Source organism: Rhinolophus sinicus, chromosome 4 (genome assembly GCF_057876585.1).
Source record: "Rhinolophus sinicus isolate RSI-liver-muscle chromosome 4, RSI-T2T, whole genome shotgun sequence".
In the NCBI taxonomy this organism is placed as follows: Eukaryota; Metazoa; Chordata; class Mammalia; order Chiroptera; family Rhinolophidae; genus Rhinolophus; species Rhinolophus sinicus.
Window position 1 is genome coordinate 38108058 of NC_142504.1, and position 15236 is coordinate 38123293.

The 15236-nt window shown below is 37.3% G+C and overlaps 1 protein-coding gene across 1 annotated transcript in view; it reads left to right on the forward strand.

The window, feature by feature from the left end:
• Positions 1-15236, forward strand: part of ELAPOR2 (endosome-lysosome associated apoptosis and autophagy regulator family member 2) — a 168315-nt gene that overhangs the window by 127441 nt on the left and 25638 nt on the right. The window contains exons 10-17 of the mRNA XM_019749771.3: positions 2007-2135; positions 6321-6411; positions 7091-7193; positions 8346-8483; positions 9985-10248; positions 10868-11041; positions 13154-13343; positions 14583-14679. Coding sequence (XP_019605330.2) covers positions 2007-2135; positions 6321-6411; positions 7091-7193; positions 8346-8483; positions 9985-10248; positions 10868-11041; positions 13154-13343; positions 14583-14679 — 1186 coding nt within the window. The remainder of the gene's footprint in view (positions 1-2006; positions 2136-6320; positions 6412-7090; positions 7194-8345; positions 8484-9984; positions 10249-10867; positions 11042-13153; positions 13344-14582; positions 14680-15236) is intronic.

Below are 15236 nucleotides of genomic sequence, written 5' to 3' on the forward strand. Positions count from 1 at the left end.
GTCTTGTTTTCTTATCCATTCAGCCACCTTATGTCTTTTGATTGGAGCATTCAATCCATTTACATGAAAATTAATTATTGATATATAGTTATTGCCATTGTATTATTCATATTTTTTTTTTTTACCTCTTCTTCTTTTTAAAGAAATCCCTTTAACACTTCTTGTAGTACTGGTTTGGTGGTGATGAACTGTTTTAGCTTTTTCTTGTCTGGGAAGCTCTTTATCTGTCCTTTGATTCTAAATGATAGCTTTTCTGGGTAGAGTAATCTTGGTTTTAGGTCCTTCCTTTTCATTACTTTGAATATTTCCTGCCAATCCCTTCTGGCCTGCAGTGTCTTTTGAGAAATTGGGTGACTGTCTTATGGGCCCTCTTTAGTAATAAATGCTTTTCTCTTGCTGCTTTTAAGACTGTTTCTTTGTCTTTAACCTTTGGCATTTTTATTATGATGTGGCTTGATCTGTGTTTGTTTAGGTTCATTTTGTTTGGGACTCCCTGCTCTTCCGGGGCTTGTATGTCTATTTCATTCAGCAGGTTAGGGGAGTTTTCCTTCATTATTTGTTCAAATAGATTTTTAATTTCTTGCTTGCTCTTTTCTTCTGGTACCCCTGTGATGCAAATGTTGGTACACTTGACGTTGTCCTAGAGGCTCCTTAAACAATCCTCATTTTTTGGATTCTTTTTTCTTTTTGCTGTTCTGATTGGGTGTTTTCTGCTACCTTGTCTTTCAAACCACTGATTCTATCCTCTACTTAATCTAATCTACTGTTGATTCTCTTTCATGTATTCTTTATTTTAGTTATTGTATTCTTCACTTCTGACTGTTTTTTTTTTTTTTTTATGTTTTCTATCTCCATTTTTATGTTTCCTATCTCTTTGTTTAAGTTCTCCCTGAGATCACTGAGCATCCTTATAACCACTGTTTTGAACTCTGCATCTGGTAGATTGCTTGTCTCCATTTTGTTTAGTTCTTTTTCTGGAGCTTTGTTCTGTTCTTTCATTTGGGCCATGTTTCTTTGTCTCCCCATTTTAGCTGTCTCCTGTTTTTGCTTCTATGTATTAGGTAGAGCTTCTGTGTCCCCGGGCTTTGTAGAGTGGCCTTATGTAGTAGATGTCCTGTGGAGCCCAGTGGCACAGTTTCCCTGATCATCTGAGCCGGTTGCTCCAGGTGTGTCCCTTGTGTGGGTTGTTTGTGCCCTCCCATTGTAGCTGAACTTTGATTGCTGTTTGCAAATCAATAGGAGGGATTGACCCTCTGGCTGATTGGTTGTGAGGACTGGCTCTGACTACAGTGGAAGAGCTGTTGTGCAGGGGCTGACCCTGTGGAGCAGGATTTGCTTAAGCAGGGCTCTGGTACCTGCCTAGTCTGTCCTTTGCGTTTTTCATTTGTGGAGGTGATTGGGTGGTGCTCTCACAGGGTCTGAAGGGGGCCACTGGATGTGTCTGCCCTGGAGTCTCCTGGGAGAGGCCCTGGTGCAGGCCAAGTTCAGTCTCAGCCTGTACCTTCCCAGAGCCACTTGGTATGAGTTACAAAGTGATCTGCAGATGGTTTTCAATTGTGCTGGGCTTAGAGATGCCTGGGAGAGGCTAAGTTGCGAACTGAGGCTGCCTGCCACTAATGCCAGGCTTGGGACTTCTCGGAAAGAGATATGGGGCACACCAAGGCCAACTGCTGCTTGTTTGGGGTTTGTGAAAGGAAACAGCAAAACTGTTTTTCCCAGGAGCATTTGAGATCTTGCTCCCTGGCATATTTGGTCAGTTTGGCTGAGGTAAACTCTTATAAAAGTTCAAAAAAGTATATATACATGTGTATAATATATCCAAAATTATTTTTCTTTCCAGGCTGCTTTTGGAAAAGTTATTAATTCTTAAGGGACTTGGTGGCTCAGTATCTCTCCTTCCCATTTCCCTCTTGCTAAGTAAAGATTAGTAGTGCTTGGAGCAAAGCAAGTGGAAGGTGTCCAGATGCAGTTTAATTGTAATTGTTCTTCCCACTTGTCCCCTGTAGAATGTAGACCATGTCCAGCGGGAACGGAGCCTGCACTTGGGTTTGAATATAAATGGTGGAATGTCCTTCCTAGAAACATGAAAACTTCCTGCTTCAATGTTGGAAATTCAAAGTGTGATGCAATGAATGGTGAGTTCAGAATCAACCTACATGATGTATTTTGGCAGCAGACTCTCAGACTCAGCTCTCTAAAAACATACTAAATATGAGTAAGAGGAACTTTAATCTTATTTGTCTATTTGCCCGTTTTTCAGCCCTCACATAAAAATAATAAATGTGGTGTTACAGCCAGATGACTTTCTTATAAGAATGTAAACTATTTTGCATTTTTTGGAGTTAGTTTTGAAGTACATATCGAGGACCACCATTTAAGGTTATAAATACCAGAAAAAAGTACCACGGGAAGTAAGGAAACCTATGTTGTTTGCTTTTGAAGAGCAGTGTGACAGCATTTGTCCCTGGGTTGGTTTAGTCTGGTTCTGCACTGAGACATGAGGAGGGGTTAAATCATCTCTACCTTTCTTTGCCTATGAAGTCTGTGACCCTGATTATAAAATATTGATGCATCCCACTTACTGAAAACTTGGAAACATGGCAGAGTTCTATAGGACGGTTGCTAAATTCTATTTGTTCTTACATTTTAAATTCTTAGAGAGCCTAGCAGTTAGTTATTCTGAAATATTTGTTGCTTGACTGAATGAGAATATCTATGTATATATTTTAAACTTGACTCTAGAAATAGCTGTTATAAATACTAGGGTTTTACATCAAAATACATCGTTTACTTTCATAAACTTAGCATTTTTTTAATCAGGTCACTGTTTTCAATATTGTATTTGATCATTGTAAAAAAAAATGCTTTTTAACTGCATCTGTTTTAAATCAGTACCTATCCAAAATAAATAGGCTTCGGATGTAGGAAATGAGGTATACACATGAGTGTGGGGATTGACAAATAATTGGTCCTTGAATAATGTTGGTTAAACAGATGTGTGGAAAAAAACCTCAATTTATATTGAACATTATGAAATGTTCTTCTTTATTGACCAGTAATTCCACTTGTAGGAATTTATCCTAAGGGAAAAGAAAAAAATATATAATAGTTATTATCTGACCATGATGGTTTATGTTCTAAAAAGATCCTATGATTGAATTCTAGGTTGAGGAAGTTGAAGCATTGGAAAAATAAGATTTGAATGACTCTATGAAAACATCAGTACGTGTGTGAGCACATGCATTCATTTACTAGTAAAGATTACCTGAAACTTTCATTGAAATTTTTAGAGAATTTACTCTTTTTTTTTTTTCTTTTCTTTTAAGATTTTATTGGGGAACAGTGTGTACTTCCAGGACTTTTTTCCAAGTCAAGTTGTTGTCCTTTCAATCTTAGTTGTGAAGGGTGCCGTTCAGCTTCAAGTTGTTGTCCTTTCAGTCTTAGTTGTGGGGGGGGCACAGCTCAGCTCCAGGTCCAGTTGCCATTGCTAGTTGCAGGGGGTGCAGCCCACCATCCCGTGTGCGAGTCAAACCGGCAACCTTACGGTTGAGAGAATGCACTCCAACCAATTGAGCCATCCGGGAGCTCAGTGGCAGCTCAGCTCAAGGTGCCCTGTTCAATCTCAGTTGCAGGGGATGGAACCCACCATCCCTTGTGGGACTCAAGGAATTGAACTGTCAACCTTGTAGTTGAGAGCCCACTGGCCCATGTGGGAATCGAACCGACAGCCATCGGAGTTAGGAGCATGGAGCTCTAACTGCCTGAGCCATCAGGCAGTCTTAATCTAAGTTTCATAATGATGCTTGGTTTACCCACTTGCTTACTCATTCACTTAGAAGTAATAATTTAAATTGAACAATTTTCCAAAATGTTCAATTATGAATTTGAAAAGTATACATATATGTACTATTAGTATGTGATGTTGAAATAGCAAACAATAATGTGTAAAATAAAAAGAGAAAAGGTGATGTATATTTTTGTGAATGGGAGGTTCAGTAACCAACCTTGAGGGGAGCAGCACTCAAAGGAATGGGGGTCAAAGAAAGAGGCCCAGCGCAGCCTGTCTCATGAGGTAGTCGTGGTCATGGAGTGAAGGTGGATGTGCTTCGGCCACTATATCTGTTTGACTTGGAGTACCTTGAGATTGCTGTATTCTCAGTTTGGGTTTCACACAATGGCGGAACAGGTATGTAGAAGTAAATCTTCATGAACTGGAATTTTGCCTACGAGGAATTCAAAGTTGAAGACAAGTTACCATTTATTTATGAAGCTGTTCATTGAACATTATCTATAATAACAAACATGGAAATAATGTAAATATCCAGCAACAGGATAATGTTTACAAAAGTTACACCATGCTAATTGGATGAAATATTATGCAGTTATTAAAAATGACAGCCATATGGAAGGTTTGGCAGGTTTCAAGAATTTTGAATGTACCCATTCTTCAACCCAATAATTCTACTTCTGTGAATTTATACCAAATAAAAAATGTGAGGTAAAGAAAGAAATTATGCACAAAGTTAGAAATCAAGGTGTTGACAGGGTCCTGTTCCTTCTGAAGCCTCTAGGGGGAAGATCCTTTCTTGCTTCTAACTTCTTGTAGCTCTGGGCATTCCTGGGCCTGTGGGAGCATAACTCCAATCTCTGCCTCCATCTTCGCATGGCCATCTTATCTTGTGTCAATGTGTCTTTGTGTCTTCACATGGTGTTCTACCTGTGTGTGTGTCCAAATTTCCCTCTCCTTGTAAGGACACCAGTCATATTGGATGAAGATTCACCCTAAAGACCTCACTTTAACTTGGTTGTATCTGCAAAGCTTCTACTTCCAAATAACAAAGTTCATGCACAGGTCCTGGGGGTTAGGACTTCATATCTTTTTTTTTTTTTTTTGGGGGGGGGGCACAAGTCAACCTTTAACAATAGGCAATGTTCAAAACATGAGAAATGTTTGTTTCCTCTTGCAAGGTTTCAGTCTTCTCTAAACTTAGCTTCTTACCATCCATGCACTACTTTCTTTTCTTTGGCCTTCTCTGCTGATCTGTCTCTCCTCTTGATGTTTTTGAACACTAGGAAGGGACCATAGGAAAACTTTTGTTAAGTCCTCCGTTTCTTGGCATAGATGCTCTCCATGTGGGAACATTCCTCTTCCTCTGATCCCAACCCCAAGTTTGTAGTCTCTCTAAACGTAAATGCCTTTACATTACTTACACCGCCGTTAAGGGCCTTGCGCCCTACTGGATCCGACTGTTTTCTAGCTGTTCAGCTCTTAACATTAAGAGTTGATTCCTGCTTGTCTCTCTGTCTACCCACATGAACCTTTAGGCAGTAGAACAATGAATTGGCATTTCTCTCATAAGAAAGTAGATGAGTGCATATTATTTTGAGGACTAGCTTGATTTATGTGAATTCAACACATTGCTTTTCTACAAACTGCTGTTTATAACATTTCACAAATTGCCAAATCATGAATCTAACACTGATATTAATCCCTTCCTCAGTTTCTGTCTTATACCTATTGCAATAGCAGATGTTGACATTGTCTTTTAGAGATGGAAGTGTGAGTGGTAGGTCTGTGCCATTAATTAATAACCTTACTTGATGCTGTGAGGGGGATGCTTCTCCTTTCCTCATTTTATTGTGGTCATTTCAGTCTATGGTGTGTTGATAGTTTCTGTGCAGAGCACAGACCTCCCATCTCCTACACATTTCTCTATCACCCCACACTGTTGGCAAGAGTTCATCTCTGTCATATTCTTCTGATTCCTCAATGAGGGTGGGCCCAGTTTTGTCTTTCTATTCCTAATATGTATCATGGTTCTTAGCACTCAATGAATGCCACTGAATGAATGAATAAGTGAATGAATGCAGAACAGGGGTTAAATTAGGGAACAACAATACAGGAAACTGTAAGAAAGCACTCCAGACCTCAAATCTTCTTCATTAAGTAATTTGAAGTTTCTATTTCCCATTGGTTACCTGGAAACTAAGATTTTCCACTGGATAAAGACCATCTGTTTTAGTTAAAAAAAAGATAATCATGCCTCAGTGAGAAAACTGTTATTAATTTTCACATTAAACAACTTTTATGCAAAAATATACATTATTTGGGGAATCATATGGCGCCCTTGTATCTAGGAGTCTACCTTTATGTGCAATTTTCAACTGCAATTTAGAAATAGGGAATACTTTTGGAGTATTTCTAACTTTGAACATAAGCACTAATGGTCTTTTTTCATTTTTTTCCCCTTATTTAAAAAGATTGCTAGAAATCATTAGTGGAATTTTTTATTAATAAATATGACCTTTATCATTTTCAGGTTGGGAGGTGGCTGGAGATCATATCCAAAGTGGGGCTGGAGGTTCTGATAATGATTACCTGATCTTAAACATGCAAATCCCAGGATTTAAGTAAGGAAAACCAATTCTGATTCCTTTCTGTAAGAATCCTCATGCCTGTTTCCCTATAGAAATAGATGAAGTAGGACTGCCTTTATGAAATAGGTTGATATTGTGATGTACTTAGCAAGTAATAAGTAAGATAATGTATTATATTTAAGAATATCTGTAGAATCAGTGATTGAGAAACTGTAACTATTAATTTTATATTACTTAGATGAAGCTGAAAGTTTTTGACAATAGTCTATCCAAATGTAATAATGATTATGATTCTTGGATGCTTAATGAAGAATTCTTAGGTCAAGTTACTTGCAGTAGTATCTTGTGGTATATATATTTATTTTTCTCTTAGGTCTACCTGTCAATTAGTATGTTACACATTTTAAAATTCTAGTTTGCTTTAGTCCTCCATATTGAAATTTCCCAGTAGGTATCTTTTTCTTGCTTTAAGATGTGTGGCACCATTTATACTAGGACACTCAAGCATATTAACATGGTTATGTAGGCTCTGTATTAGAACTAAGAGTATGGCCATGCGGAGATTAAGTGAGGAAGGAATTGGGTTGGGGGGAGCAATAGATTAGAGAAAGAGAAAAGCATGGCTTTCAGCTTAACAAAAAAAGTAGCAATTTAGTTCCAGATTGTTTTTTAGAACATTTCACAAATATTGTAATTTTAATCTCTCAAATAGACCACCAACATCTATGACTGGAGCTATGGGTTCTGAACTGGGAAGAATAACATTTGTCTTTGAGACCATCTGTTCTGCTGACTGTGTTCTCTACTTTATGGTGGTAAGTGAAAAAATGGCTTTCAAAGTTAGATTTCTAAGCTTAGTGTTGTCTTTTAAGTGTGAATTTATTTATGCATGTTGAGATAAGGACATCATTTCTCTTCCTGGTCTTAGGCCTTCCAAAAAGTGGCATGTCTGATGATTTGGTTGTTGGGTAATGTGGGGAATTCTATAATGTATGACAGGTACATTCTGTTATGCTTATCTATGGAGTGAACTCAAGACACATATTTTTATAGCATATTTGATTACTTTATAACATGTTTAACTTCTATGTTTATATCATACAAAGAAAGAGACATGTCTTAAGCTCATGCTACCATATTGTCAACATCACAGATAACTAACAGAAGCCCACCCAAAATTCTTAAGTCATCTATTAGGGTTTCTGTAGGTTTGACTAATAGAAAATTCAGGGTTAATCTTGGTTTACATTTCAAATAAATTAGATGTGTATTACAGTATTTGGTTGATTTATTATATTTGCTTTCTGACCATGTTAATGACAGCATATGAGTTTGAATGTCACACATTGATGTGATATTCTAAATATTGAATTAAGCTAAGGAAATCAGAAATAAAATATTACACAAATTCATCCCATTGGAATTCAAATATAGAATATTTCATGAACATGAACTAACATTCTTATTATCTGCAATTGGGTATGCCTGCAAGCTGCAAGTATAAATCAGGGAGAACTTAGAATTTCTGTGCATAAGCTGCCTATCAGAATCTCTCAAGGCAAAAGATAAAAATGGAAAGCCTTTCCATTTTATGAGAATCCTAGAAGTTTACTGGGAGAAGTTTAGTGTGAGGAATAATGTTTCCCTAAGTATATTTCCTAAGCTAGAGCTAGACCACACACACACACACACACACACACACCCCACCCTTAAACAAGCTATGATTTGAGACCTCTTTCAGGTTATATTAACAATGTGGTTGATATATTGTAATTACTAAGCTAGTGAGTGCTTGTATAGACTTGAAGGGTCGTTATGAGAGTTGTAGGGTTACATGCTCAGCAGATAAATATTTATTAACCCTATAGGGTTGTTAGTAAATACAAACACATTTTTGTAATATATACACACGTCTATTAATACTGAGTTTGTGCTTTTTTGTATATCTTTTTTCTACTGTATTTTAGGATATTAATAGTAGAAGTACCAACGTGGTGGAATCTTGGGGTGGAACCAAAGAAAAACAAGCTTACACCCACATCATCTTCAAGAATGCAACCTTTACATTTACATGGGCATTCCAGAGAACGAACCAGGGTCAAGATGTAAGTTCTAGGCACTTTTATTTTTTAAACACAGAAATGATGCCCCCATTGGAGATTCATGCAAAATGATCACTGAAATCTCCTGGAGGAAGGACAGCTTTTTACTAATGTGGAATCCAGCTTTCGGTTATGGAGTTGGTTGGTACAAAAATGGTATTTTAGGGGGAGTTTGTTTTTTGAGAGCAAGATTGTATGAAATGGAATAACACAGTGTATCTTTGAATTGTTCTGAACAAGTATAGCTCTGATAGCTTAAGAGAAAGAAAATCTAATTTTGTAGTTATTTTGAAACTTACTTTTAAAGCTTTTTGAGACTCTGCAAAGGCTGGTGACTTTCTTCCTCTTCATCTGAATGATCTGACATTTGTCCAGAAACCATTCACTGATGTTGGTTTATTATTTCATTACGGTAATGTCTCCTTTTATAATTGGGAGAGTGTGTATAGACACATGATCAGAGTAACACAAAATTATTTACTCTCTTTTACTTTTCCTGCTAAAATAGATCTTAATCCTCCCCTAAGTAAATTCCACTGTATATTTCAATAGTAGCAGGACTGTTATTTTCGTGGGTCTCCATAGCTGTGACCTTCTCAAGGTGAGAACAAGGTAAACCATCAGTGCAGAAATAGCCTGAAAGCTGTAGTGGCAAATGTACAGCATTTTCTCTTTTCTCTTCAGGCTTTCACTGGGGAACCCATTCCCCAGATTTTACTTCCTTCCAATTGTGATTGACCAGTGTTCCGATTACCATCAGTGGGGCAGGAACATGCAGTGGAATGCTTCCTTGCCTTCCTTTTGTCTTTGCCCCCAAGAGCGTTAAGCAGTCCAGCGTAAGGCTGCTCTATACTGATAGCGTGATGCCCACCACTTGATGAGAACTGGACCTTAATGGACCCAGTGTCTCAAGAAGGTAAAGTATAGGAAGATCCAGATTCTTGCTCTCCATTCTATATCTTTTCAGTAGAAACCAGAGAATATTGGTTAGAGAAGGTACTAGAGAGAGTGACGAAGGCCCAAAGAAGTGGTATGATTGCATCAGCGTTACAGTTAGTGTTGGGGGAGGACCAGAGTCCTGGTCTTCCAAGGCTATCCAGGGCTTCCACCTGCCACACGGTCAACATCCTATTGTAGCATGAGATTTGGGCTTATATTTGAATAAATCCATGATGGGAGATAAAGTTGCTTCTCTATTAAACCATACCAATTCTTCCAGATATAAAGTCTATAAATATGCCTGAGTTTGTACCAATTATGACATATCTCATGGTGATTATGGCAAATCTGCTAGAACTCCACTTCTGTGGAAATTAGTTTCTAGTGTTAAGATTTAAGGTTTTTAAGGAAAAAAAGAACCCAAAAGGTATAATATTAATCCACTGTCAATGTTACACTCTACGGCTGTAACACTCGGCTTCTTTCGGTGATATCAACATAAAGCAATCTGGTTTATGCAAGTCAGCCCCAAAGCAGAAGTCATTGCTTTCTGCTCTCTTTTTAGAATAGACGGTTCATCAATGACGTGGTGAAGATTTATTCTGTCACTGCCACTAATGCAGTTGATGGGGTGGCGTCCTCGTGCCGTGCCTGTGCCCTTGGGTCTGAACAGTCGGGCTCATCGTGTGTCCCCTGCCCCCCAGGCCACTACATTGAGAAAGAAACCAACCAGTGCAAGGAGTGCCCACCTGACACCTACCTGTCCATACATCAGGTCTATGGCATAGAGGCTTGTGTTCCATGTGGGCCTGGGAGTAGAAGCACTCAGGTGAGTCTGGATCTCATCCCCAGGAAAGCACATTTTAGTAGAGGAACTCAAAAGTTCCCTTAAACGTTTCTCCAGGAGCTATGAGGTTCGTAGTCATAGTTATAAATGACTTCTTCAACACCCAAATAAGAATGCTTTCCAAAAATATTAAAACTGATTTCTTGTGATTCTGTTAAGACCGAGCAAGTAAACGACCTCTATAGGTTGGCTGTAGGCGTCTGTGTAGAGCAGCAAGTGTATCTTATACCATTTTAAGGGCAAAGTTTGATGCTATGTTATGGGTGAAGAAGAAAGTAGTCTTACAGTATATTTAAATGAACATAACAGGGACTTTTGGCTATTTATTAAAAATACGTTTGTATAAGGAACCAACCTTGGAATAACTATTCTTATTTTAAAAACTTTCGCATCTTCTAACCTTTGCCTAAGAAAATCTAGTTAGCATTTAGAAAGTCTCTGTATTAGTATGGTAAAATACATTAGAACTAAGATAAAATTACTGAAATAGATTTTAAACCTAGAAACATTTTTGAAAAACATTTTATGTAGCAGCTAATACTTTCTTTTTCTTTCCTGCTATGTTGTTATTGTTTTTACATTCCTTAATCTTTAATCAAAGGACCACTCGGTTTGCTATAGTGACTGCTTTTTCTACCACGAGAAAGAAAATCAGAGTTTGCACTATGACTTCAGCAACCTTAGCAGCGTGGGCTCGTTAATGAATGGCCCCAGCTTTACCTCCAAAGGCACAAAATACTTCCATTTCTTCAATATTAGTTTATGTGGGCACGAGGTGAGTTATGGCTGTCAAGGTGAGATGGAACTGCATTTCAGCTTTGATTGAGTTGATATTTTCTTTGTTGATGGCCCAGTAAAATCTCTATGGAAACTAATAAACACATGTCAGAAACTGAGCTTTGTTGTGTAAATCCTCTGTTGCCTCCTAGCATGCTTTCTTTCACCAGGGGCAACCTTGTCTAGTTCTCAGTCCATCTAAGCATTCATCCCGTCTTTTGAATCCCAAAGCTTGGAGCTATGGTGTAAGTGCTTTGACGATCTTTCAGTTTTGTAAAAGTGGGTCAGACTTGTCAGTCAATCCCACCTACTCTTTTAGACAGGCAGTTACGGTTTGAGAATGTTTTACTATTGTTTTTGTTGTCCATTTGAAGAAGAGAAAAACTTCTAAGAGGAAGTTTGTCAAAAAATGAAAAGGTGGTAAGCAGGGGACAAGTGTCAGTTGGTACTACCAATGAATAATGGGATTTTATTTTCTGTGGTAAGAAACAAAACCTTAATTGATACTGGTAATGGGGAGAGTCACAGGACTAGATGTCCAATATTTTTATGGGCATACAAGGTTGGGGTTGGGACATGAGTATATATAGTCACCATTAGCAAAGGTGAAAATATAATAAGATCTTCCCTCCATATCTCTTTCCATATTAAACCTTATATCTCCAATGGTCTTTATTATGACATGCTGTGCCAAACTTTGACAAAAGAGATAAAAAGAGATCTGATGGCCACAGAAGTTTTAAAATAAAAAGAGCTATTCAATTTACAGGTTATGACATTCATCTTGTTCTGATTTTAGATGGGGTGATCTAACACATTCACTTGATTGTTCACTCAATAAGTAAATATATGTTAGATGCCTGTTATGTTAAATACTGTGTCAAACAGTGAGAAATATTAATTCTATTATATATCACACTTTTCACTCTTATTCCTATATTACCACTGTCTTTCTTCCATCTTCTCTGTTTTTCTCTTCTGTCTTCTTCTTTCCCTTTCTTTCCTTTATATTCTTGTTCCTTTCCTTTTACTGTTGTTTTCCTTTTTTCTTTATTCAGTACTTTCTTTCTGATCTTTTCCATTGTTTCTCTCCTTCTGGCTTCAACAAGTTATTTTATGCATAGTAAACATATGTTGCACCTGTGTTGGGTGAAAAGGCTTAGTGGAGAGAGAAAATTTCATAGGTTAGGATTGCCAGCTGCATTAAAAAGAAAAATCTGTATTCTTTTCGTTATACCCATCTGTGCACACTCCACATCTAAGACCAATCAAATAGTGTTTCTATTTTCCTTTATACATTTCTTAGTATTAGGTTGGTACAAAAGTAATTGCAGTTTTTGCAGTTATTTTTAACCTTTTAAACCACAATTACTTTTGCACCGACCTAATAGAAATTAAAGAGCATGCTATAGTCATTTGCAGTGGGACTATTGTATATTTCAACATCCTGTATTTAAACTCTTAAAATTTTTATAAATTGTGTCTTCCAACTACCCTACAAATGATTAGAAAAGTAAACCCCTATATTCCCTTCAACTTACCGTGTCGTTGAGAGCAGATACACATCACTGAATCTAAGAGTAGGTGAACAAAGACATGTGTAATGACTAACTAGAATTTAGACGCATCCTAAGACTTTGCTACATTAGGGCTTTTGTGCTTTCTTCATCAGCCTTCACATTACCTTTTTGCCATGTCTAGGCCTATGCAGGAGAAGGAAGAGCAAGCATTTTCCTTGGCATTAAAACCTTCATCAGCAGTTTTCTGGTCTCTTTCATATGCATTTTTGTCCTACAAATGGAAGATTTCATCAGAGACTTTTATTTCCTTAAGTTAGATGGCTTTCATCCAGCGCAGTGATGCTTGTGCTTGGAGGAGCGGGGCAACCTTGAACTAGTGCACGCATTAAAACATCAGTGACCCCCAACCCTGGTTACACATTGGCATTGCCTCAAGAGCTTTTAGAAAATCCTGGTGCCTTGGCCCCACACCAGATCAAATCAGAATAGTGGTGAGGAGGGAACAACTGCCCTATGAGAGTCACTAGATAGCTGAGTCCAGGTCAGACCATGACCTTCAATAAAACCTCTTTATGACTTCGTCCTCCTAGGGGAAGAAGATGGCTCTCTGTACCAACAATATAACCGACTTCACAGTAAAGGAAATGCTGGCAGGGTCAGATGATTACACAAATCTAGTAGGAGCATTTGTATGCCAGTCAACTATTATTCCTTCTGAAAGTAAGGGTTTCCGAGCAGCCTTATCGTCACAATCCATCATTCTGGCAGACACTTTTGTAGGTAAGCTTAATTTGTTTCATATATGCGTGCATGCATTTTCCCCTAAAATTATGATGCTGATGACTTGTCATTGCATTGGTTTACCATAGATGGTTAAAGTCCACAGGTAATTCTATATCACTTTGTAACATGGGTAAAAACCGCCTATAAGTGAGGTCTATTAATCAACCTCAGTGAGTATAAGAAGCTTCTGAATTCATGTGTTAACTCATATGTGATGTGATGTTTTCTGAGGATCTGTGCCTTTCATGAGATTCTCTAGGAGTTTAAAAGGCAAAATAATTTTAAACACCAAGACTGTAAACCAAAGAGGAACAGTAAACACAATATAAACCTAATTCATAATATCTGTCACCAGTTTGCATTATCTTTCTTCACACCAGAAATAAGTCGGTGACAAGTAGCAAGAGTGAATGTATTGAGTTTTAGTCCCTATCTGCTCCTTTTATCTCTATGGTGTCAAAAGCATAGAAAAGTTTTTAAGAAGAATTAGTAATTCGTAGGGATCAAGTTCATTAGACTTTCTGGGGTGGGGATTAGGAATCTAACAAGATGTATAACAAATCCGACGATTGAACAAGCTTCTTAGATGATTCGAATGTGCAGCCAGATTTGAGAACCACTGCTATAGACTCCAGAGGAATTTAGCTTCATTTTTCAGCACCAAGGTCAGTTACTGAGCTTGTACGCAGCGTCAGAACTGTGTCAGAAGCAAGGATTGCTGTTGCTTGCATTTTGGCTCTGCCATCATTGTGCCTAGGAGGGAAAAAAGCCTTATTTTTAGATTAAGCAGACTTTAGAGTTATTTCCTAGAAATTATTAGGGCACGGCAATTTTTGCTTTGTCAAATATGCCTATAATAATCTGAATGAAAAGCTGTATTAGCAAAGTAGACAAGTTCATTTGACAAAAACTCACCAGAGGCTGAGAATTATTAGTAGGTTGTTGAAATGTTAGAAATGGGGGTACTTTAGAGATCGTCTAAATGATTACATGCATTTTATAGATTCAGGACCTAAGACCCAGCAAAGTAAAGTGACTTAAACAAAATTACAAACTAGGGAGTAGAATCTTTTTTTTTTTTTTCTGGAGACTTTGGAAAATTTCATATTGTTATCATCACTGTATTAATTTAGTACACAGCATCAAAGTACAGCTATTTTGTATTTAGATGTACGGAGGCTAAATAAACCTAATTTCCTCATATTGCTTAATAGTGTCTTTTTTATTGTTATCTAGGAGTGACAGTTGAAACCACATTGCAAAATGTTCATATAAAAGAAGATATGTTCCCAGTTCCACCAAGCCAAATACCAGATGTACATTTCTTTTATAAGTAAGTGAAGATGCTGTTTCTCTTGACAGGTGTTTTAATCAAAAGGATGTCACTTCAGGGTGCCCGGCATAGTAGCTTATAATTAATAGATAGTTAGTAATTGATTTTCTTAAATGAAATACTTAGTAAAAGTAGGAAACATGGACTATTTTGAAAGCCTTGTATAATTTCTCTCATATATATAATCTTTTAAATTAGGCAAAAAACAGACTCTATTTTACTATCTAGGCAGTAATTATTTGAAATTCACACATCAAAACATCAGCCTGAGTAAATTTGACATTTTTCCCTTTAAAAGTTGGTTTGATTATAATTTAGATTATAGTTATAAAAGCTTTGCTGAAGATCTTAATAGCTTATTATTTTACCTGGGAAAACAGTTAACTTTTCATAGTCAGTGAAGTAAATGAGCTCAGTTTGCATTAAAATTCTAAATTAGTGAACTTTGATACATTCGTCTTTTTCATTTTTATGGAGCATAGGAGCAATGATACACAGGATATTTTTGTTTTTGTAATCGGTGTCATATCTGTTTTGTAAAATGACATTTGCTTTAT